Source organism: Scyliorhinus torazame, chromosome 16 (assembly GCF_047496885.1).
Source record: "Scyliorhinus torazame isolate Kashiwa2021f chromosome 16, sScyTor2.1, whole genome shotgun sequence".
Classification (NCBI taxonomy): domain Eukaryota; kingdom Metazoa; phylum Chordata; class Chondrichthyes; order Carcharhiniformes; family Scyliorhinidae; genus Scyliorhinus; species Scyliorhinus torazame.
The window spans coordinates 199177830-199202008 of NC_092722.1; the positions used below are offsets into that span (position 1 = coordinate 199177830).

The 24179-nt window shown below is 43.5% G+C and overlaps 1 protein-coding gene across 2 annotated transcripts in view; it reads right to left on the reverse strand.

Annotated features, from left to right (window-relative positions):
- aldh18a1 (aldehyde dehydrogenase 18 family, member A1) overlaps nucleotides 1-24179 on the reverse strand; it is a 93943-nt gene that overhangs the window by 25354 nt on the left and 44410 nt on the right. For both annotated transcript variants that reach the window (XM_072479773.1, XM_072479772.1), the window contains exons 10-14: nucleotides 13177-13250; nucleotides 9308-9407; nucleotides 6519-6739; nucleotides 4466-4603; nucleotides 3104-3299 (exon numbers count right to left, since the gene is read on the reverse strand). In XM_072479773.1, coding sequence (XP_072335874.1) covers nucleotides 3104-3299; nucleotides 4466-4603; nucleotides 6519-6739; nucleotides 9308-9407; nucleotides 13177-13250 — 729 coding nt within the window. The remainder of the gene's footprint in view (nucleotides 1-3103; nucleotides 3300-4465; nucleotides 4604-6518; nucleotides 6740-9307; nucleotides 9408-13176; nucleotides 13251-24179) is intronic.

Below are 24179 nucleotides of genomic sequence, written 5' to 3' on the forward strand. Positions count from 1 at the left end.
GGATTCTCCGAGCCCCGCACCGGGCCGGAGAATTGCCGCAACCGCGCCACGCCACCCCGACACGCGATTCTCCGAGGAGCAGAGAATCGGGGCCATTTGCGCCGATGTGTTTGGCGCGGTGCCGGTCGGGGGGCCGCTGTGTGCGGCCGGGCCGCCGATCCTCCGGCCTTGATGGGCCGAACGGCCGCGCGGAAACGGCAGAGTCCCGCCGGCGCCATTCACACCTGCCCGCAGCCGGGTGGACTCTGCGTGCAGGGTCGAGGGGCGGCCTGTGGGGGCGGGGGCTCCTTCACCGGGGGGGGGCCTCCGATGGGGTCTGGCCCGCGATCGGGGCCCACCGATCGGTGAGCCGACCACTCCAGCCCCGGCCCTATTTTGTTACGCGGCCGGCCCCTGAACCCCCGCGCCAGGTTGCGTCAGGGCCGGCGCGTTGAGGAAGTCCCCTGCGCACTTTCAAGTGTCAGTTGAAAGGAATTCAAGACCGGCATGTTCCTGTGAGGAAGAAGGATAAATACGGCAATTTTCGGGAACCTTGGATGACGAGAGATATTGTAGGCCTCGTCAAAGAGAAAAAGGAGGCATTTGTCAGGGCTAAAAGGCTGGGAACAGTCGAAGCCTGTATAAGGAAAGTAGGAAGGAACTTAAGCAAGGAGTCAGGAGGGCTAGAAGGGGTCACGAAAAGTCATTGGCAAATAGGGTTAAGGAAAATCCCAAGGCTTTTTACACGTACATAAAAAGCAAGAGGGTAGCCAGGGAAAGGGTTGGCCCAGTGAAGGATAGGCAAGGGAATCTATGTGTGGAGCCAGAGGAAATGGGCGAGGTACTAAATGAATACTTTGCATCAGTATTCACCAAAGAGAAGGAATTGGTAGATGTTGAGTCTGGAGAAGAGTGTGTAGATAACCTGGGTCACATTGATATCCAAAAAGCCGAGGTGTTGGGCGTCTTGAAAAATATTAAGGTAGATAAGTACCCAGGGCCTGATGGGATCTACCCCAGAATACTGAAGGAGGCTAGAGAGGAAATTGCTGAGGCCTTGACAGAAATCTTTGGATCCTCACTGTCTTCAGGTGATGTCCCGGAGGACTGGAGAATAGCCAATGTTGTTCCTCTGTTTAAGAAGGGTAGCAAGGATAATCCAGGGAACTACAGGCAAGTGAGCCTTACGTCAGTGATAGGGAAATTACTGGAGAGAATTCTTTGAGACAGGATCTACTCCCATTTGGAAGCAAATGGACATTCTAGTGAGAGGCAGCATGGTTTTGTGAAGGGGAGGTTGTGTCTCACTAACTTAATAGAGTTTTTCGAGGAGGTCACAAAGATGATTGATGCAGGTAGGGCAGTGGATGTTGTCTATATGGACTTCAGTAAGGCCTTTGACAAGGTCCCTCATGGTAGACTTGTACAAAAGGTGAAGTCACACAGGATCAGGGGTGAGCTGGCAAGGTGGATACAGAACTGGCTAGGTCACAGAAGGCAGAGAGTAGCAATGGAAGGATGCTTTTCTGATTGGAGGGCTGTGACTAGTGGTGTTCCGCAGGGATCAGTGCTGGGACCTTTGCTGTTTGTAGTATATATAAATGATTTGGAGGAAAATGTAACTGGTCTGATTAGTAAGTTTGCAGACGACACAAAGGTTGGTGGAATTGCGTATAGCGATGAGGACTGTCAGAGGATACAGCAGGATTTAGATTGTTTGGAGACTTGGGCGGAGAGATGGCAGATGGAGTTTAATCCAGACAAATGTGAGGTAATGCATTTTGGAAGGTCTAATGCAGGTAGGGAATATACAGTGAATGGTAGAACCCTCAAGAGTATTGACAGTCAGAGAGATCTCGGTGTACAGGTCCACAGGTCACTGAAAGGGGCAACACAGGTGGTGAAGGTTGTCAAGAAGGCATACGGCATGCTTGCCTTCATTGGCCGGGGCATTGAGTATAAGAATTGGCAAGTCATGTTGCAGCTGTATAGAACCTTAGTTAGGCCACACTTGGAGTATAGTGTTCAATTCTGGTCGCCACACTACCAGAAGGATGTGGAGGCTTTAGAGAGGGTGCAGAAGGGATTTACCAGAATGTTGCTTGGTATGGAGGGCATTAGCTATGAGGAGCGGTTGAATAAACTCGGTTTGTTCTCACTGGAATGACGGAGGTTGAGGGGCGACCTGATAGAGGTATACAAAATTATGAGGGGCATAGACAGAGTGGATAGTCAGAGTCTTTTCCCCAGGGTAGAGGGGTCAATTACTCGGGGGCATAGGTTCAAGGTGAGAGGGGCAAGGTTTAGAGTAGATGTACGAGGCAAGTTTTTTACGCAGAGGGTAGTGGGTGCCTGGAACTCGCTACCGGAGGAGGTGGTGGAAGCAGGGACGATAGTGACATTTAAGGGGCATCTTGACAAATACATGAATAGGATGGGAATAGAGGGATACGGATCCAGGAAGTGTAGAAGATTGTAGTTTAGTCGGGCAGCATGGTCGGCACGGGCTTGGAGGGCCGAAGGGCCTGTTCCTGTGCTGTACATTTCTTTGTTCTTTGTTCTTTGTTTGCATGCGTGGGTTGGCGCGGCACCACTGCGCCGGGAAGGGAGCCTGGAGCGGCGTGAACCGCTGCAGTGCCGTGCTGGCCCCCTGTGGGGGCACGCCCACGCCCACTCTGCCTCCATTTTGGAGAATCCCGCCCGACCTCTCTTGGCGAAGCCGTGCTGACTCAGTCCGATTTTATCTTGCACTTCCAAGTACTCCACAATTTCATCTTTAATAACAGACTCCAAAATCTTACCACTGGCCGAAGTCAGGCCTCTAATTTCCCGTCTTCTGCCTCCCTCCCTTCTTAAACAGCCACTTTATAACTGAAAGTCTGCATTGACTTTTTCCATCGATTCACCACACTGTGTTCACCAGTAACTTTCCACGTTGCTATTCGGAGACTTTGCCACCCAATGGGTCAAGAGGAAAGGTAAAAGTTTTCTGTGGAGACATTCTGATTGGGGTGATATTGTGGTACAAACTCCAATCTTAAATGTTAATGATCTCTCTCACCTGGTCTGTAACCCTTGGGGGAAACATGTTTTCCCTCTGGTTCTATTGCCAGTCCTGACTCACCGATCTTGATGGCTTTTTCTATATTCGCATCGGAATCCAGGTAGACGTGGCAAATGCCCTCACTGTGCCCCATGACCGGAATCCCCTTTGATGCTTTTTGAATGTCTCGGACCAATTGGGAGGAGCCTCGAGGGATGATCAGATCGATGAGTTTGTCCAGTCTGCAGAGATCTTCGACTTCCTCACGTGTGCTAACCTGAAACACAAACACAGCCCTCTGAAGAAATACTCACCAGAAATCAGATCTAATCTACTGGCCCATTCATTACATGGAACAATAGGATAGTCTGCACAGAAACAAACCATCAAATGCACACTGTGCTTCCCACCGTCAGTCTAACCTCACTTCCCTATTCACACCTCAAACCTGTAAATATTCCGCGCAGTTTAATCCGACCTGCTTCATTCCCAAATCAAATATTTCCACTTTCAGTCAAATTTTTAATTTTCTTTGTAAAATATTCTCGACTCTGCTCCAACAATGCTCTGTGTCAGAGAATTCCATTTTCTAACCATTCTCCCTGTGAAACATTTCTTGTAAAAGGCCCTTTTAGAAGGTTGCCACTCAAGTGGATAGAGCCGTGAAAAAGGCCTATAGTGTGTGAACGTTTATTAACAGGGGGCTTGAGTTTAAGAGCTTATGCTGCAACTATACATGACCCTGGTGCGGCCGCATTTGGAGTATTGTGTGCAGTTCTGGTCACCTCACTATTGGAAGGATGTGGAAGCATTGGAAAGGGTGCAAAGGAGATTTACCAGGATGCTGCCTGGGTTGCAGGATAGGTCTTATGAGGAAAGGTTGAGGGAGCTAGGGCTTTTCTCTTTGGAGCGGAAGAGGATGAGAGGCGACTTAATAGAGGTTTATAAGGTAATGAGGGGGATAGATAGAGTGGACATTCAGAGACTATTTCCTCGGGTGGATGTAGCTGTTACAAGGGGGCATAATTATAAGGTTCAGGGTGGGAGATAGAGGAGGGATGTCCGAGGTAGGTTCTTTACTCAGAGAGTGGTTAGGGTGTGGAATGGACTGCCTGCTGTGATAGTGGAGTCGGACACTTTAGGAACTATCCACATCACCCACCTCCGCGGACACCCTCAGCGCCACATCCACGCTCAATTATTCCTTTGTTCGCCTGCCATACTCTTTCACAATCTCCATTTATCCAAACCGCTGCACCCCAAAGCCTAACTTTCTCCAGGTTTCATTCACAAGTCACCTCTGGATTCACCGGCCTCCACGGATAAACGGTGACGCAACACCTCAAATGAACAACTGAGTTCCGAAGTGCAACCGGGCGGAACCTCAAGCAACAACACAGTCAGTTCCTCGTCACTCAGCCAAAAGCTTCAATCAGTACCTACCAGATGAATTGTGTCCTTGACACCATGTAGGGAAAGTGCTTCCTGGGTCAAATGGTGCAGGATTTGGTTGCTGTGGGCTGCCTCTTTTCCTCCCTTCAATAACAGGCCGTTTCCACTCGCTATTGCCAGTGCAGAAACCTAGCAAATGTAAATCAATACTCATTTACACATTTTTATAATTGTGATGATTTGCTATTAGTCTGGACATGCAACAACTCTTGACCAGTAAAAGCGCATCAATAAACGTGCTCAGTTTGTTAAGACGAGCGTGAGGTCTGGTGTAATGCCTGGACCTGGTATGTCTCTCTTGTGGGGATCATGAATTGGATTCAATTTGAATTGGTTTTTGGAGCGGGCAAGGAGCTGGATTAGGGGTTTGCTCCTGTCCACACTCTGAGCCCTGGCTTTGTAACTCTGATAAAGTAATTAAAAAAAACGAAAACCCAGTTTAATTCAGATACAGAGCGAGCGACTTGGCAAATGTTATGTGATATAATGGAAGTTGTTCAGTGGCAGCAGCAAAACTTTACCTATTATGAAAAATTGTTAAAATATCATTTGACTAAATAACAAGCAGGAATACACTCCAAAAGCCACTTGCTTGTCATGAAGGCCTTTGAGACTTGATGAGGGGTCATTTAAATTTTCTCATATTTCTTTCATTCCTCAATATTAAATTTAAAATATGCAGAACAATCCCGACTGCTCAATATGCTCTGCATGTCCAGAATGCACATCGTTTACCAGATAGGTGCCCGAACCAGAAATAATGCAACCAATAATCTGTGCTCTATTCCTCTGCCTCTGTCTTCAGAAAGAATGACATGAATAATGTCCCGGGAGTTCTGAGAAGCACAAGATTTAGTGAGGAGCTGAAGGAAATTAGTATTAGTAAATAAATAGTTTGGGGGAAATTAATGGGATTGAAGGCGGACAAATCTCCAGGGCCAGATAATCTTCATCCCAGAGTACTTAAGGAGGTGGCTTTAGAAATAGTAGATCCATTGGTGGTCATTTACCAAAATTGTTTGGACTCTGGAATGGTTCCTACAGATTGGAGAGTAGCGAATGTAACCCCGCTATTCAAAAAGGGAGGTAGAGAGAAAACAAGGAACTATAGACCAGTGAGCCTAACGTCAGTAGTAGGGAAGTTGCTGGAGTCCATTATCAAGGATTTCATAGCACAGCATTTGGAAAGCAGGGGTGTAATCAGACAAAGTCAGTGTGGATTTATGAAAGGAAAATCGTGTTTGACAAACCTACTAGAATTCTTTGAAGATGTAACTCGTAGAGTTGACCAGGGAGACCCGGTGGATGTGGTTTATTTAGACTTTCAGAAGGTTTTCAACAAGGTCTCACAAAGCAGATTAATATGTAAAATTAAAGTGCATGGGATTACGGGTAATGTCTTGACATGGTTAGCAAACAGGAAGCAAAAAGTTGGAATAAATGGGTCTTTTTATGACTCGTGGGGTACCGCAGGGATTTGTGCTGGGACCCCAACTGTTCACATTATATATTAATGATTTGGACGAGGGAAATAAATGTATTTTCTCCAAATTTGCAGATGATACAAAATCTAATGTGTACATTCCCTCTGGTCTTAATTTGCTTTTTACAATGAGACGCTCAAGGACGGTTCACATTACTAGCAATAGCCACACCATGCGGGGAGGTAGTGACATAGTGGTACCGTTGCTGGACTAGTAATCCAGGGATACAGATAATGCTCTGTACATCTAGGTTTGAAGCTTTCCTCATTTGTATTCAACAAAAATCTGGAATTAAAAGTCTATTGTTGACCATGTAACCATCTTCGATGTTATAAAAACTCATCTGGTTCACTAATGTCCTTTAGAGAAGGAAATCTGCTGTCCTTGCCTGATCTGGCTAATGTGTAACTCTTAAATGCCCACCCACCAGAATAAACTTTCACTATCACTCCATCCATACTCTTCATCGCTCCTGTGTGACATTCCGGTGCCTTTGTTGCACTCCCCCATATCTTTCTGACTCTGACCCATTCCCCGCTTTCCCCACACGTTCCAATCACCTGGGGGAGGCAGTCTGGACGAGATTCAAAAATCACCAACAGGACACCAATGGGAACAGTTATCTGCTCCAGATCGAGTCCTTTTGCCACTCTGGTCCTCCTGATCAAGCGGCCCACACTGTCTTGAGCGGATGCTGCAATCTGACGCAGGCCGATGGCCAGGCTGTTTAACTTCGCTGTGGTGAGGGATAATCGTTTTAACAATGGCTGTGACAGCTGCCCTGCTCCGCAGAAAGAGAGAAGGTGCATAAGTAATTTTTCATTATAATTCTCATCACAACACTTTGAAGATCAATTGTTAGAACTGAATGAATGTCAGAAACTCTGGGTGGAGATCATATGAGAAGCTCTCTGATTATCCTGGGTGACTGGTCTACAAAGGTGAATTTAAAGTTTAATAAACTGTGAAAATATTGCTGCAGATTGGCACAATGTGAAGTATGTGTATTAAGGGTCGGAGTTAGCTTTTCCTTCATGGGTTAAACCCAGGTTTGTACTGATTGCGGAATATAAGACCATAAGACATGGGGCACAAGTTGTCCGTCAAGTCTGCTCTGCTATTCACTGAGATCATGACTGATCTAATATAATCCTCAACTCTACTTTCTCGCCTTATCCCCACTGTGGGCAGCATGGTAGCACAGTGGTTAGCACTGTTGTTTCACTGTGCCAGGGACCTGGGCTCGATTCCCGGCTTGGGTCACTGTCTGTGCAGAGTCTGCGTGGGTTTCCTCCGGATACTCTGGTTTCCTCCCACTGTCCAAAGACGTGCTGTTAGGTGAATTGGATATTCTGAATTCTCCCTCAGTGTACCCAAACAGGCGCCGGAATGTGGCGGCTAGGAGATTTTCACAGTAACTTCATTGCAGTGTTAATGTAAACCTACTTGTGACAATAAAGATTTTTTTAAAACCTTGATTAAAAATCTGTCTGTCTCAGCCTTGAACATACCTAACGCCCCAGCCTCTACAGCTCTCTGCGGTAAAGAATTCCACAGATTCACTCCCCTCTGAGAGAAGAAATTCCTCCTCATCTCTGTCTGAAATGGGCGACCCCCTTACTCTGAGATTCTGCCATCTGGTCATAGACTCTCCCACAAGGGGAAACATCCTCTCAGCATCGACCCTGTCAAACCCCCTGAGAATCCGATAATGTCGCCTCTCATTCTTCTAAACTCCAATAAGCACAGGCCCAACCTACTCAACCTCTCCTCATAAGAAAGTCCATTCATACCCGGGATCAATCCAGTGAATCTTCTCTGGACAGCCGCCAATGCCAGTATATCTCTCCTTAGATAAGGGGAGCAAAATTGTTCACAGTATTCCAGCTGTGTTTTTTTTCTATTAATTTTTTACGGGATGTGGGAGTCGCTGGGGCTAGCATTTATTGCCCACCCCCAGTTGCCCTTCAGAAGGTGGTGGTGAGCTGCCTTCTTGAATCGCTGCAGTCCCTGAGGTGTAGGTACATCCACTGTGCTGTTAGGGAGGGAGTTCCAGAATTATGACCCAGCGACAGTGAAGGAACGGCGATATATTTCCCAGTCAGGGTGGTGAGTGACTTGGAGGGGAGCCTCCAGGTGGTGGGGTTCCCAGGTATCTGCTGCTCTTGTCCTTCTAGATGGTCGTGGTCGTGGGTTTGGAAGGTGCTGTCTAAGGAACCTTGGTGAGTTCCTGCAGTGCATCTTGTAGACACTACACACGGCTGCCACTGTTCTTTAGTGGTGGAGGGACTGAATGTTTGTGGAAGGGGTGACAATCAGGCGGGCTGTTTTGTTCTGGATGATGTCGAGCTTCTGCCCGACCCGACCCAACCCAACCCGACACCCCCTCCTTCGTCTGACCCAAACCAACCCCCTTTCCCAGCCCTACCTGACCTGGCTCCCAGCTCCCCCCAGTTCAACTTCCTTTTTTGAATAAAGGTGTTACATTTGCAGTTTTCTAATCCTCTGGAGCTTCAGAATTTAGGATTCTTAGAAGATTACTATCAGTGCATCCACTCTCTCCATAGCAATTTCCTTTAATATCCCCCCCATGAAGACTGACACGAAGTATTTATTTAACTCCTGCCATTTCCCAGTTCCCCATTATTATTTCCCCATTCTCATTTTCTATGTTCACTTTGGCCTCTCTTCCTTTTTACATATTTAAACAATCTCTTACTGTCTATCTTTATATTAGAATCATAGAATTTACAGTGCAGATGGAGGCCATTTGGCCTATCGAGTCTGCACTGTCCCTTGAAAGAGCACCCCACTTAAGCCCACACCTCCATTCGATCCCCATAACCCAGTAATCCCACCTGACCTTTTGGACACTTAGGGCCATTTTAGCATGGCCATGCCAGCTAACCTGCACACCTTTACTCTGTGGGAGGAAACCGGAGCACCCGGAGGAAACCCACTCAGACACGGGGAGAACATGCAAACTCCAGACGGACTGTCACCCAAGGCCAGAATTGAACCTGGGTCCTCTGCGTTGTGAGGCAGCAGTGCTAACCATTGTGCCTTGTTCTATGAGATTGGTCTGAACAATTATATTATGTGCTGGTCTTATATCACTGCTTAAGGGGTGAATCGTTGAGAAGGTGTAGGTGAAGGGCCAGGACAACAGAGGTCACATTTAGTTTAAATTCTGCAGTGTTGGGATTGACTCCAATGGGTTAATGAACTAGAATCGCAAGGATCCACTTGAAGTTTGGGAATACCCAGAGTGACAGGTATGCAAGGCCCCTTTTCCCAAATCTCCCAAATTATATGACAGATAATAAAACCAAAAGATCTTTGTCCTGACCCAAGGCCACTGCCTTCTCCATGTCTCTTTTGTTAGATTTCAGGATCTCATCTCTATTGTCTGTCAGCAGGTCAGCGAGCCGGTGGATGATGTCAGCTCTCTGCACACAAAAGAAAGCGAGGAATCAAAATACAGATTGTTGTAACCCGCACGGGTCTCACAGGATCGGGACGCTCCACAACCTTGTGGAGCTTGCAGAATGCGAGCTACCCCGGTAAAGGGGGGGGGGGGGGGGGGGCAGGGGGGAGGGGTGCGGGGGGGGCCCTTAACAATGTTCACTTGACTTTGTATAAATTGAGTCAGCAAGTCAGGCACTGACTAGAGAAGACCCAGCTGTAAATCATGTTGTAAAATAAAGTAGGTTTTGTTTTCTTGGTGAGGCCTCTTTGTTGCCCCTTACTAAACTGGCGATGAGGAGATAGGCCGGTTCACTATCGATGCAGCTCAGCCACCTCTCCATCTTTCTAGGACACAGTTTATCATTTTCCTTCAATTATGCCTCTCTGTAGACGGTTGGATGTGTTTGATGCCTGACTGGAAGATTGGAACAGTACGCACAGAGGATGTGGTGCTTTTTCCAGGCCAATGATATCATGGCGAATGACAGCCAGGCAGTCATTTTGCTTACTGCTTGTGGCACGCACATGTTCGGAGTGACACGGAGCCCTACCTACCCAGTGGCCCCAGACGCTAAAACATTTGATAAGCTTGACAAGTTAGTGGGGCAACATTTTAACCCAACCCTGTCACTAATAGTACAGCGGTACAGGTTTAATATGGCTGAAAGTACTCCAGGTGAATCCATCACTGAGTTTTTATCGAGGTTGTGGAAAATTGCAGAGTTCTGTGAATATAGTACTGCCTCGTCTGAAATGCTACAGGACCACTTGGTTTGCGGCAGAAACAATGCAGCTTCACACAAGAAGCTGGTGGCCGAACCTTCTCTAACTTTGCAACAGACTGTCCAGATTGTGCTGTCCTGCAAAACCGCAAAGCGAGGAGTGCAGGAGGTTCAGGGAATGGAGGTGAACACCTTAGGGCACGACCCCTTCCGTCCTGGGGCCCCTCCCCATCCCTCTGCTTTTCCCTGGACTGAACATTGTAAAGACCTGACCCGGTGGCCAAAGAACGGGCTTTCCTGGTGGGAGTCTTCCCCGGAGTCCAAAGAGGAGGAGCCAGGTCATTGTGGAATTTGTGGTCACCGATCCCGGCGTGAGTTCAGGCCACGGGTGGATCGGAGGTCCAGATGCACCGGTAGAGCCGCCTCCAGCTCAGGGCCAGTACTTTCCATTTAGATGGTCCAGAGGAGGAGGATGACTGTATGTAGTTACACTGTGCAGCTCCCCCCACCCCCCACCCCGAGTGGCCCCATTAAGGTTGCGGTACGAGCAAATGGACACCTGCTCGACATGGAGTTGGACACCAGCGCAGTGGTCCCTGTGGTCAGTCAACAGACGTTTGACCACATTAAAATGGGAGCTCAGACCCTGGATTTGACAAATGCCTGATTTGCTGCCTACATGGGAAATTCATTGGATCTCACAGGCACTGCTATGACCCCGGTGCTCTGACCCCGGTGCTATGACCCTGGTGCTATGACCCCGGTGCTATGACCCCGGTGCTATGACCCCGGTGCTCTGACCCCGGTGCTATGACCCTGGTGCTATGACCCTGGTGCTATGACCCCGGTGCTATGACCCCGGTGCTATGACCCTGGTGCTATGACCCTGGTGCTATGACCCTGGTGCTATGACCCCGGTGCTATGACCCTGGTGCTATGACCCCGGTGCTATGACCCCGGTGCTATGACCCTGGTGCTATGACCCTGGTGCTATGACCCCGGTGCTATGACCCCGGTGCTCTGACCCCGGTGCTATGACCCCGGTGCTATGACCCCGGTGCTATGACCCCGGTGCTATGACCCTGGTGCTATGACCCCGGTGCTATGACCCCGGTGCTCTGACCCCGGTGCTATGACCCCGGTGCTATGACCCCGGTGCTATGACCCTGGTGCTATGACCCCGGTGCTCTGACCCCGGTGCTATGACCCCGGTGCTATGACCCCGGTGCTATGACCCCGGTGCTATGACCCTGGTGCTATGACCCTGGTGCTATGACCCCGGTGCTATGACCCCGGTGCTATGACCCCGGTGCTATGACCCCGGTGCTATGACCCCGGTGCTATGACCCCGGTGCTATGACCCTGGTGCTATGACCCCGGTGCTATGACCCTGGTGCTATGACCCCGGTGCTATGACCCCGGTGCTATGACCCCGGTGCTATGACCCTGGTGCTATGACCCCGGTGCTATGACCCCGGTGCTATGACCCCGGTGCTATGACCCTGGTGCTATGACCCCGGTGCTATGACCCTGGTGCTATGACCCTGGTGCTATGACCCCGGTGCTATGACCCCGGTGCTATGATCCCGGTGCTATGACCTCGGTGCTATGACCCCGGTGCTATGACACCGGTGCTATGACCCCGGTGCTATGACCCCGGTGCTATGACCCTGGTGCTATGACCCCGGTGCTATGACCCCGGTGCTATGACCCTGGTGCTATGACCCCGGTGCTATGACCCCGGTGCTATGACCCCGGTGCTATGACCCTGGTGCTATGACCCCGGTGCTCTGACCCCGGTGCTCTGACCCCGGTGCTATGATCCCGGTGCTATGACCCTGGTGCTATGACCCCGGTGCTATGACCCCGGTGCTATGACCCCGGTGCTATGACCCCGGTGCTATGATCCCGGTGCTATGACCCCGGTGCTATGACCCTGGTGCTATGACCCCGGTGCTATGACCCTGGTGCTATGACCCCGGTGCTATGACCCCGGTGCTCTGACCCCGGTGCTATGATCCCGGTGCTATGATCCCGGTGCTATGACCCTGGTGCTATGACCCCGGTGCTATGACCCCGGTGCTATGACCCCGGTGCTATGACCCCGGTGCTATGATCCCGGTGCTATGACCCCGGTGCTATGACCCTGGTGCTATGACCCCGGTGCTATGACCCCGGTGCTATGACCCCGGTGCTATGACCCTGGTGCTATGACCCCGGTGCTATGACCCTGGTGCTATGACCCCGGTGCTATGACCCCGGTGCTATGATCCCGGTGCTATGACCCTGGTGCTATGACCCCGGTGCTATGACCCTGGTGCTATGACCCCGGTGCTATGACCCTGGTGCTATGACCCCGGTGCTATGACCCCGGTGCTATGATCCCGGTGCTATGACCCTGGTGCTATGATCCCGGTGCTATGACCCCGGTGCTATGACCCTGGTGCTATGACCCCGGTGCTATGACCCAGTGGTTTATGGTCCCCAGTTGATGGGCCTCGCGCACATCGTGGTAAAAGGGCCACGGGCCCGGCCTGTTGGACTGCGATGCGCTGCATCACCTACAGCTGTAGTGGTGAATACGAGCTCCCCCGATCGGGGGGGTGGGGTGAGGGCCGCGGACATCTTAAAAATGTTCACGTGACCTGATATAAACAGAGTCGGCAAGTCAGGCATCGACTAACAAAGACCCAGTTGAGAGCGACTGGAGCTGGAAATAATAGTTTGTTGCTCCTTCCTAAACAGAACCCCAGGATTGTAACTGTGACCCCCCCCCCCTCCCCAAACATCCCAATTACCCCACACAGAGAGGTCTTCAGCCTGCTCACACCGTCAATACACAGCCGTGGCCATGTGCTTGTTGGAACTAACACTGCACTCCCCCTGTGCACCTCCAATCGCTTCATTGCAAAATTCATGCTGTTGACCATGGAGTTCATGTCCCAGAAATGAAATCAGAACTTCTTCTGCAGATAACCACACTCAACGCCTGTCAGACTGGGAAATAAATAATTCAAAAGTCACTAACTTGGTCTGGATGTAGAGAAGCCAGAACCCGTCCATCAGTCCGAGCCATCTCTGCCTGTTGCTCAACAGTGGGGCCTATGGGAGAGAACAGAGACTGCAATTGTGAACCTATCAGATGATTGATCAATTAAACGTCTCGGGCGCAGTATCAGCACATCAGTGTTCAATCCAGCCGCAAAAAAACAAACCCAATAAATAGTGGCTGCAGATTGGCTGTCTGTGAGCCCACTGAAACTCACTGCAGACTAACCCGTCAATGTAACTCACCTCAATATAACTCACCCCAATGTAACTCACCTCAATATAACTCACCGCAATGTAACTCACCTCAATGTAACTCAACTCAATGTAACTCACCTCAATGTAACTCACCTCAATGTAATTCACCTCAACATAATTCACCTCAATGTAATTCACCTCATTGTAATTCACCTCAATATAACTCACCTCAATGTAACTCACCTCAATATAACTCACCTCAATATAAATCACCTCAATGTAACTCACCTCAATGTAATTCACCTCAATGTAATTCACCTCAACATAATTCACCTCAATGTAATTCACCTCATTGTAACTCACCTCAATGTAACTCACCTCAATGTAATTCACCTCAATGTAATTCACCTCAACATAATTCACCTCAATGTAACTCACCTCAATGTAATTCACCTCAATATAATTCACCTCAATGTAATTCACCTCATTGTAATTCACCTCAATATAACTCACCTCAATGTAACTCACCTCAATGTAATTCACCTCAATATAACTCACCTCAATGTAACTCACCTCAATGTAACTCACCTCAATGTAATTCACCTCAATGTAATTCACCTCAATATAACTCACCTCAATGTAACTCACCTCAATGTAATTCACATCAATATAATTCACCTCAATGTAATTCACCTCATTGTAACTCACCTCAATATAACTCACCTCAATGTAACTCACCTCAATGTAACTCACCTCAATGTAATTCACCTCAATATAATTCACCTCAATGTAATTCACCTCATTGTAATTCACCTCAATATAACTCACCTCAATGTAACTCACCTCAATGTAATTCACTTCAATGTAACTCACCTCAATATAATTCACCTCAATGTAATTCACCTCAATATAACTCACCTCAATGTAGCTCACCTCAATATAACTCACCTCAATGTAACTCACCTCAATGTAACTCACCTCAATGTAACTCACCTCAATATAACTCACCTCAATGTAATTCACCTCAATGTAACTCACCTCAATGTAACTCACCTCAATATAAATCACCTCAATGTAATTCACCTCAATGTAATTCACCTCAACATAATTCACCTCAATGTAATTCACCTCATTGTAACTCACCTCAATGTAACTCACCTCAATGTAATTCACCTCAATGTAATTCACCTCAACATAATTCACCTCAATGTAACTCACCTCAATGTAATTCACCTCAATATAATTCACCTCAATGTAATTCACCTCATTGTAATTCACCTCAATATAACTCACCTCAATGTAACTCACCTCAATGTAATTCACCTCAATATAACTCACCTCAATGTAACTCACCTCAATGTAACTCACCTCAATGTAATTCACCTCAATGTAATTCACCTCAATATAACTCACCTCAATGTAACTCACCTCAATGTAATTCACATCAATATAATTCACCTCAATGTAATTCACCTCATTGTAACTCACCTCAATATAACTCACCTCAATGTAACTCACCTCAATGTAACTCACCTCAATGTAATTCACCTCAATATAATTCACCTCAATGTAATTCACCTCATTGTAATTCACCTCAATATAACTCACCTCAATGTAACTCACCTCAATGTAATTCACCTCAAAGTAACTCACCTCAATATAATTCACCTCAATGTAATTCACCTCAATATAACTCACCTCAATGTAGCTCACCTCAATATAACTCACCTCAATGTAACTCACCTCAATGTAACTCACCTCAATGTAACTCACCTCAATATAACTCACCTCAATGTAATTCACCTCAATGTAACTCACCTCAATGTAACTCACCTCAATGTAATTCACCTCAATGTAATTCACCTCATTGTAACTCACCTCAATATAACTCACCTCAATGTAACTTACCTCAATGTAATTCACCTCAATGTAACTCACCTCAATGTAATTCACCTCAATGTAATTCACATCAATGTAACTCAACTCAATGTAACTCACCTCAATGTAACTCACCTCAATATAACTCACCTCAATGTAACTCACCTCAATATAACTCACCTCAATGTAATTCACCTCAATGTAACTCACCTCAATATAACTCACCTCAATATATACCACCTCAATATAACTCACCTCAATGTAACTCACCTCAATATAACTCACCTCAATGTAACTCACCTCAATGTTACTCACCTCAATGTAATTCACCTCAATCAAACTCACCTCAATGTAATTCACCTCAATGTAACTCACCTCAATGTAATTCACCTCAATCAAACTCACCTCAATGTAATTCACCTCAATCAAACTGACCTCAATGTAATTCATCTCAATCAAACTCACCTCAATGTAATTCACCTCAATCTAACTCACCTCAATGTAACTCACCTCAATGTAACTCACCTCAATGTAACTCACCTCAATGTAACTCACCTCAATATAACTCACCTCAATATAACTCACCTCAATGTAATTCACCTCAATGTAACTCACCTCATTGTAACTCACCTCAATGTAACTCACCTCAATGTAATTCACCTCAATATAACTCACCTCAATGTAATTCACATCATTGTAACTCACCTCAATATAACTCACCTCAATGTAATTCACCTCAATATAATTCACCTCAATGTAATTCACCGCAATATAACTCACCTCAACGTAACTCACCTCAATGTAACTCACCTCAATATAACTCACCTCAATATAACTCACCTCAATATAAATCACCTCAATATAACTCACCTCAATATAACTCACCTCAATGTAATTCACCTCAATGTAACTCACCTCAATGTAATTCACCTCAATGTAATTCACCTCAATGTAACTCACCTCAATGTTACTCACCTCAATGTAACTCACCTCAATATAACTCACCCCAATGTAACTCACCTCAATATAACTCACCGCAATGTAACTCACCTCAATGTAACTCAACTCAATGTAACTCACCTCAATGTAACTCACCTCAATGTAATTCACCTCAACATAATTCACCTCAATGTAATTCACCTCATTGTAATTCACCTCAATATAACTCACCTCAATGTAACTCACCTCAATATAACTCACCTCAATATAAATCACCTCAATGTAACTCACCTCAATGTAATTCACCTCAATGTAATTCACCTCAACATAATTCACCTCAATGTAATTCACCTCATTGTAACTCACCTCAATGTAACTCACCTCAATGTAATTCACCTCAATGTAATTCACCTCAACATAATTCACCTCAATGTAACTCACCTCAATGTAATTCACCTCAATATAATTCACCTCAATGTAATTCACCTCATTGTAATTCACCTCAATATAACTCACCTCAATGTAACTCACCTCAATGTAATTCACCTCAATATAACTCACCTCAATGTAACTCACCTCAATGTAACTCACCTCAATGTAATTCACCTCAATGTAATTCACCTCAATATAACTCACCTCAATGTAACTCACCTCAATGTAATTCACATCAATATAATTCACCTCAATGTAATTCACCTCATTGTAACTCACCTCAATATAACTCACCTCAATGTAACTCACCTCAATGTAACTCACCTCAATGTAATTCACCTCAATATAATTCACCTCAATGTAATTCACCTCATTGTAATTCACCTCAATATAACTCACCTCAATGTAACTCACCTCAATGTAATTCACTTCAATGTAACTCACCTCAATATAATTCACCTCAATGTAATTCACCTCAATATAACTCACCTCAATGTAGCTCACCTCAATATAACTCACCTCAATGTAACTCACCTCAATGTAACTCACCTCAATGTAACTCACCTCAATATAACTCACCTCAATGTAATTCACCTCAATGTAACTCACCTCAATGTAACTCACCTCAATATAAATCACCTCAATGTAATTCACCTCAATGTAATTCACCTCAACATAATTCACCTCAATGTAATTCACCTCATTGTAACTCACCTCAATGTAACTCACCTCAATGTAATTCACCTCAATGTAATTCACCTCAACATAATTCACCTCAATGTAACTCACCTCAATGTAATTCACCTCAATATAATTCACCTCAATGTAATTCACCTCATTGTAATTCACCTCAATATAACTCACCTCAATGTAACTCACCTCAATGTAATTCACCTCAATATAACTCACCTCAATGTAACTCACCTCAATGTAACTCACCTCAATGTAATTCACCTCAATGTAATTCACCTCAATATAACTCACCTCAATGTAACTCACCTCAATGTAATTCACATCAATATAATTCACCTCAATGTAATTCACCTCATTGTAACTCACCTCAATATAACTCACCTCAATGTAACTCACCTCAATGTAACTCACCTCAATGTAATTCACCTCAATATAATTCACCTCAATGTAATTCACCTCATTGTAATTCACCTCAATATAACTCACCTCAATGTAACTCACCTCAATGTAATTCACCTCAAAGTAACTCACCTCAATATAATTCACCTCAATGTAATTCACCTCAATATAACTCACCTCAATGTAGCTCACCTCAATATAACTCACCTCAATGTAACTCACCTCAATGTAACTCACCTCAATGTAACTCACCTCAATATAACTCACCTCAATGTAATTCACCTCAATGTAACTCACCTCAATGTAACTCACCTCAATGTAATTCACCTCAATGTAATTCACCTCATTGTAACTCACCTCAATATAACTCACCTCAATGTAACTTACCTCAATGTAATTCACCTCAATGTAACTCACCTCAATGTAATTCACCTCAATGTAATTCACATCAATGTAACTCAACTCAATGTAACTCACCTCAATGTAACTCACCTCAATATAACTCACCTCAATGTAACTCACCTCAATATAACTCACCTCAATGTAATTCACCTCAATGTAACTCACCTCAATATAACTCACCTCAATATATACCACCTCAATATAACTCACCTCAATGTAACTCACCTCAATATAACTCACCTCAATGTAACTCACCTCAATGTTACTCACCTCAATGTAATTCACCTCAATCAAACTCACCTCAATGTAATTCACCTCAATGTAACTCACCTCAATGTAATTCACCTCAATCAAACTCACCTCAATGTAATTCACCTCAATCAAACTGACCTCAATGTAATTCATCTCAATCAAACTCACCTCAATGTAATTCACCTCAATCTAACTCACCTCAATGTAACTCACCTCAATGTAACTCACCTCAATGTAACTCACCTCAATGTAACTCACCTCAATATAACTCACCTCAATATAACTCACCTCAATGTAATTCACCTCAATGTAACTCACCTCATTGTAACTCACCTCAATGTAACTCACCTCAATGTAATTCACCTCAATATAACTCACCTCAATGTAATTCACATCATTGTAACTCACCTCAATATAACTCACCTCAATGTAATTCACCTCAATATAATTCACCTCAATGTAATTCACCGCAATATAACTCACCTCAACGTAACTCACCTCAATGTAACTCACCTCAATATAACTCACCTCAATATAACTCACCTCAATATAAATCACCTCAATATAACTCACCTCAATATAACTCACCTCAATGTAATTCACCTCAATGTAACTCACCTCAATGTAATTCACCTCAATGTAATTCACCTCAATGTAACTCACCTCAATGTTACTCACCTCAATGTAACTCACCTCAATATAACTCACCTCAATGTAACTCACCTCAATGAAATGCACCTCAATGAAACTCACCTCAATGTAACTCACCTCAATGTAAATCACCTCAATGTAACTCACCCCAGTGTAACTCACCTCAATATAATTCAACTCAATATAATTCACCTCAGTGTAACTCACCTCAATGTAACTCACCTCAATGTAAATCACCTCAATGTAACTCACCTCAATGTAACGGACCTCAATATAAATCACCTCAATATAACTCACCTCAATATAACTCACCTCAATATAACTCACCTCAATATAACTCACCTCAATATAAATCACCTCAATATAACTCACCTCAATATAAATCACCTTAATATAACTCACCTCAATATAACTCACCTCAATATCAATCACCTCAATATAAACCACCTCAATATAACTCACCTCAATGTAACTCACCTCAAAGTAACTCACCTCAAAGTAACTCACCTCAATATAACTCACCTCAATATAAATCACCTCAATATCGCTCACCTCAATAAAGCTCACCTCAATATAAATCACCTCAATATAACTCACCTCAATATAACTCACCTCAATATAACTCACCTCAATGTAACTCACCTCAATGTAACTCACCTCAATGTAACTCACCTCAATGTAATTCACCTCAATATAATTCACCTCAATATAACTCACCTCAATATAACTCACCTCAATATAACTCACCTCAATGTAGTTCACCTCAATGTAACTCACCTCAATATAACTCACCTCAATATAACTCACCTCAATATAACTCACCTCAATATAACTCACCTCAATGTAACTCACCTCAATGTAACTCACCTCAATGTAACTCACCTCAATGTAACTCACCTCAATGTAACTCACCTCAATATAACTCACCTCAATATAACTCACCTCAATGTAACTGACCTCAATATAACACACCTCAATGTAATTCACCTCAATGTAACTCAACTCAATGTAACTCACCTCAATATAACTCACCTCAATATATACCACCTCAATATAACTCACCTCAATGTAACTCACATCAATATAACTCACCTCAATGTAACTTACCTCAATGTTACTCACCTCAATGTAATTCACCTCAATCAAACTCACCTCAATGTAATTCGCCTCAATGTAACTCACCTCAATGTAATTCACCTCAATCAAACTCACCTCAATGTAATTCACCTCAATCAAACTCACCTCAATGTAATTTGCCTCAATGTAACTCACCTCAATGTAATTCACCTCAATCAAACTCACCTCAATGTAATTCACCTCAATCAAACGCACCTCAATGTAATTCATCTCAATCAAACTCACCTCAATGTAATTCAGCTCAATCTAACTCACCTCAATGTAATTCACCTCAATGTAACTCACCTCAATATAACTCACCTCAATGTAACTCACCTCAATGTAACTCACCTCAATGTAACTCACCTCAATGTAACTCACCTCAATATAACTCACCTCAATGTAATTCACCTCAATGTAACTCACCTCAATGTAACTCACCTCAATGTAACTCACCTCAATGTAATTCACCTCAATATAATTCACCTCAATATAATTCACCTCAATGTAATTCACCTCATTGTAACTCACCTCAATATAACTCACCTCAATGTAACTTACCTCAATGTAACTCACCTCAATGTAACTCACCTCAATGTAACTCACCTCAATATAACTCACCTCAATGTAATTCACCTCAATGTAACTCACCTCAATGTAACTCACCTCAATGTAATTCACCTCAATGTAATACACCTCAATGTAATTCACCTCATTGTAACTCACCTCAATATAACTCACCTCAATGTAACTCACCTCAATGTAATTCACCTCAATGTAACTCACCTCAATATAATTCACCTCAATGTAATTCACCTCAATATAACTCACCTCAATGTAACTCACCTCAATGTAACTCACCTCAATATAAATCACCTCAATATAACTCACCTCAATATAACTCACCTCAATATAATTCACCTCAATATAATTCACCTCAATATAATTCACCTCAATATAAATCACCTCAATGTAACTCACCTCAATATAACTCACCTCAGTGTAACTCACCTCAATATAATTCACTTCAATATAATTCACCTCAATGTAACTCACCTCAATGTAACTCACCTCAATGTAACTCACCTCAATGTAACTCACCTCAGTGTAAGTCACCTCAATATAATTCACCTGAATATAACTCACCTCAATGTAAATCACCTCAATGTAACTCACCTCAATGTAACTCACCTCAATATAAATCACCTCAATATAACTCACCTCAATATAACTCACCTCAATATAAATCACCGCAATATAAATCACCTCAATATAACTCACCTCAATATAAATCACCTCAATATAACTCACCTCAATATAACTCACCTCAATATCAATCACCTCAATATAAATCACCTCAATATAACTCACCTCAATATAACTCACCTCAAAGTAACTCACCTCAAAGTAACTCGCCTCAATATAACTCACCTCAATATAACTCACCTCAATATAAATCACCTCAATATCACTCACCTCAATAAAGGTCACCTCAATATCAATCACCTCAATATAACTCACCTCAATATAACTCACCTCAATGTAACTCACCTCAATATAACTCACCTCAATGTAACTCACCTCAATATAACTCACCTCAATGTAACTCACCTCAATGTAACTCACCTCAATGTAACTCACCTCAATGTAATTCACCTCAATGTAACTCACCTCAATGTAATTCACCTCAATATAATTCACCTCAATATAACTCACCTCAATGTAACTCACCTCAATATAACTCACCTCAATGTAATTCACCTCAATGTAACTCACCTCAATATAACTCACCTCAATGTAATTCACCTCAATGTAACTCACCTCAATGTAACTCACCTCAATATAACTCACCTCAATATATACCACCTCAATATAACTCACCTCGATGTAACTCACCTCAATGTAACTCACCTCAATATAACTCACCTCAATGTAATTCACCACAATGTAACTCACCTCAATGTAACTCACCTCAATATAACTCACCTCAATATATACCACCTCAATATAACTCACCTCAATGTAACTCACCTCAATAGAACTCACCTCAATGTAACTCACCTCAATGTTACTCACCTCAATGTAATTCACCTCAATCAAACTCACCTCAATGTAATTCACCTCAATGTAACTCACCTCAATGTAATTCACCTCAATGTAACTCACCTCAATGTAACTCACCTCAATATAACTCACCTCAATATATACCACCTCAATATAACTCACCTCAATGTAACTCACCTCAATATAACTCACCTCAATATAACTCACCTCAATGTTACTCACCTCAATGTAATTCACCTCAATCAAACTCACCTCAATGTAATTCACCTCAATGTAACTCACCTCAATGTAATTCACCTCAATCAAACTCACCTCAATGTAATTCACCTCAATCAAACTCACCTCAATATAACTCACCTCAATATCAATCACCTCAATATAAATCACCTCAATATAACTCACCTCAATATAACTCACCTCAATATAACTCACCTCAAAGTAACTCACCTCAATGTAACTCGCCTCAATATAACTCACCTCAATATAACTCACCTCAATATAAATCACCTCAATATCACTCACCTCAATAAAGGTCACCTCAATATAAATCACCTCAATATAACTCACCTCAATATAACTCACCTCAATATAACTCACCTCAATGTAACTCACCTCAATGTAACTCACCTCAATGTAACTCACCTCAATGTAACTCACCTCAATGTAACTCACCTCAATGTAATTCACCTCAATGTAACTCACCTCAATGTAATTCACCTCAATATAATTCACCTCAATATAACTCTACTCAATGTAACTCACCTCAATATAACTCACCTCAATGTAATTCACCTCAATGTAACTCACCTCAATATAACTCACCTCAATGTAATTCACCTCAATGTAACTCACCTCAATGTAACTCACCTCAATATAACTCACCTCAATATATACCACCTCAATATAACTCACCTCAATGTAACTCACCTCAATGTAACTCACCTCAATATAACTCACCTCAATGTAATTCACCTCAATGTAACTCACCTCAATGTAACTCACCTCAATATAACTCACCTCAATATATACCACCTCAATATAACTCACCTCAATGTAACTCACCTCAATGTAACTCACCTCAATATAACTCACCTCAATGTAATTCACCTCAATGTAACTCACCTCAATGTAACTCACCTCAATATAACTCACCTCAATATATACCACCTCAATATAACTCACCTCAATGTAACTCACCTCAATAGAACTCACCTCAATGTAACTCACCTCAATGTTACTCACCTCAATGTAATTCACCTCAATCAAACTCACCTCAATGTAATTCACCTCAATGTAACTCACCTCAATGTAATTCACCTCAATGTAACTCACCTCTATGTAACTCACCTCAATATAACTCACCTCAATATATACCACCTCAATATAACTCACCTCAATGTAACTCACCTCAATATAACTCACCTCAATGTAACTCACCTCAATGTTACTCACCTCAATGTAATTCACCTCAATCAAACTCACCTCAATGTAATTCACCTCAATGTAACTCACCTCAATGTAATTCACCTCAATCAAACTCACCTCAATGTAATTCACCTCAATCAAACTCACCTCAATGTAATTCACCTCAATCTAACTCACCTCAATGTAACTCACCTCAATGTAACTCACCTCAATGTAATTCACCTCAATGTAACTCACCTCAATGTAACTCACCTCAATGTAACTCACCTCAATGTAACTCAGCTCAATATAACTCACCTCAATGTAATTCACCTCAATGTAACTCACCTCAATGTAACTCACCTCAATGTAACTCACCTCAATATAAATCACCTCAATATAACTCACCTCAATATAACTCACCTCAATATAAATCACCGCAATATAAATCACCTCAATATAACTCACCTCAATATAAATCACCTCAATATAACTCACCTCAATATAACTCACCTCAATATCAATCACCTCAATATAAATCACCTCAATATAACT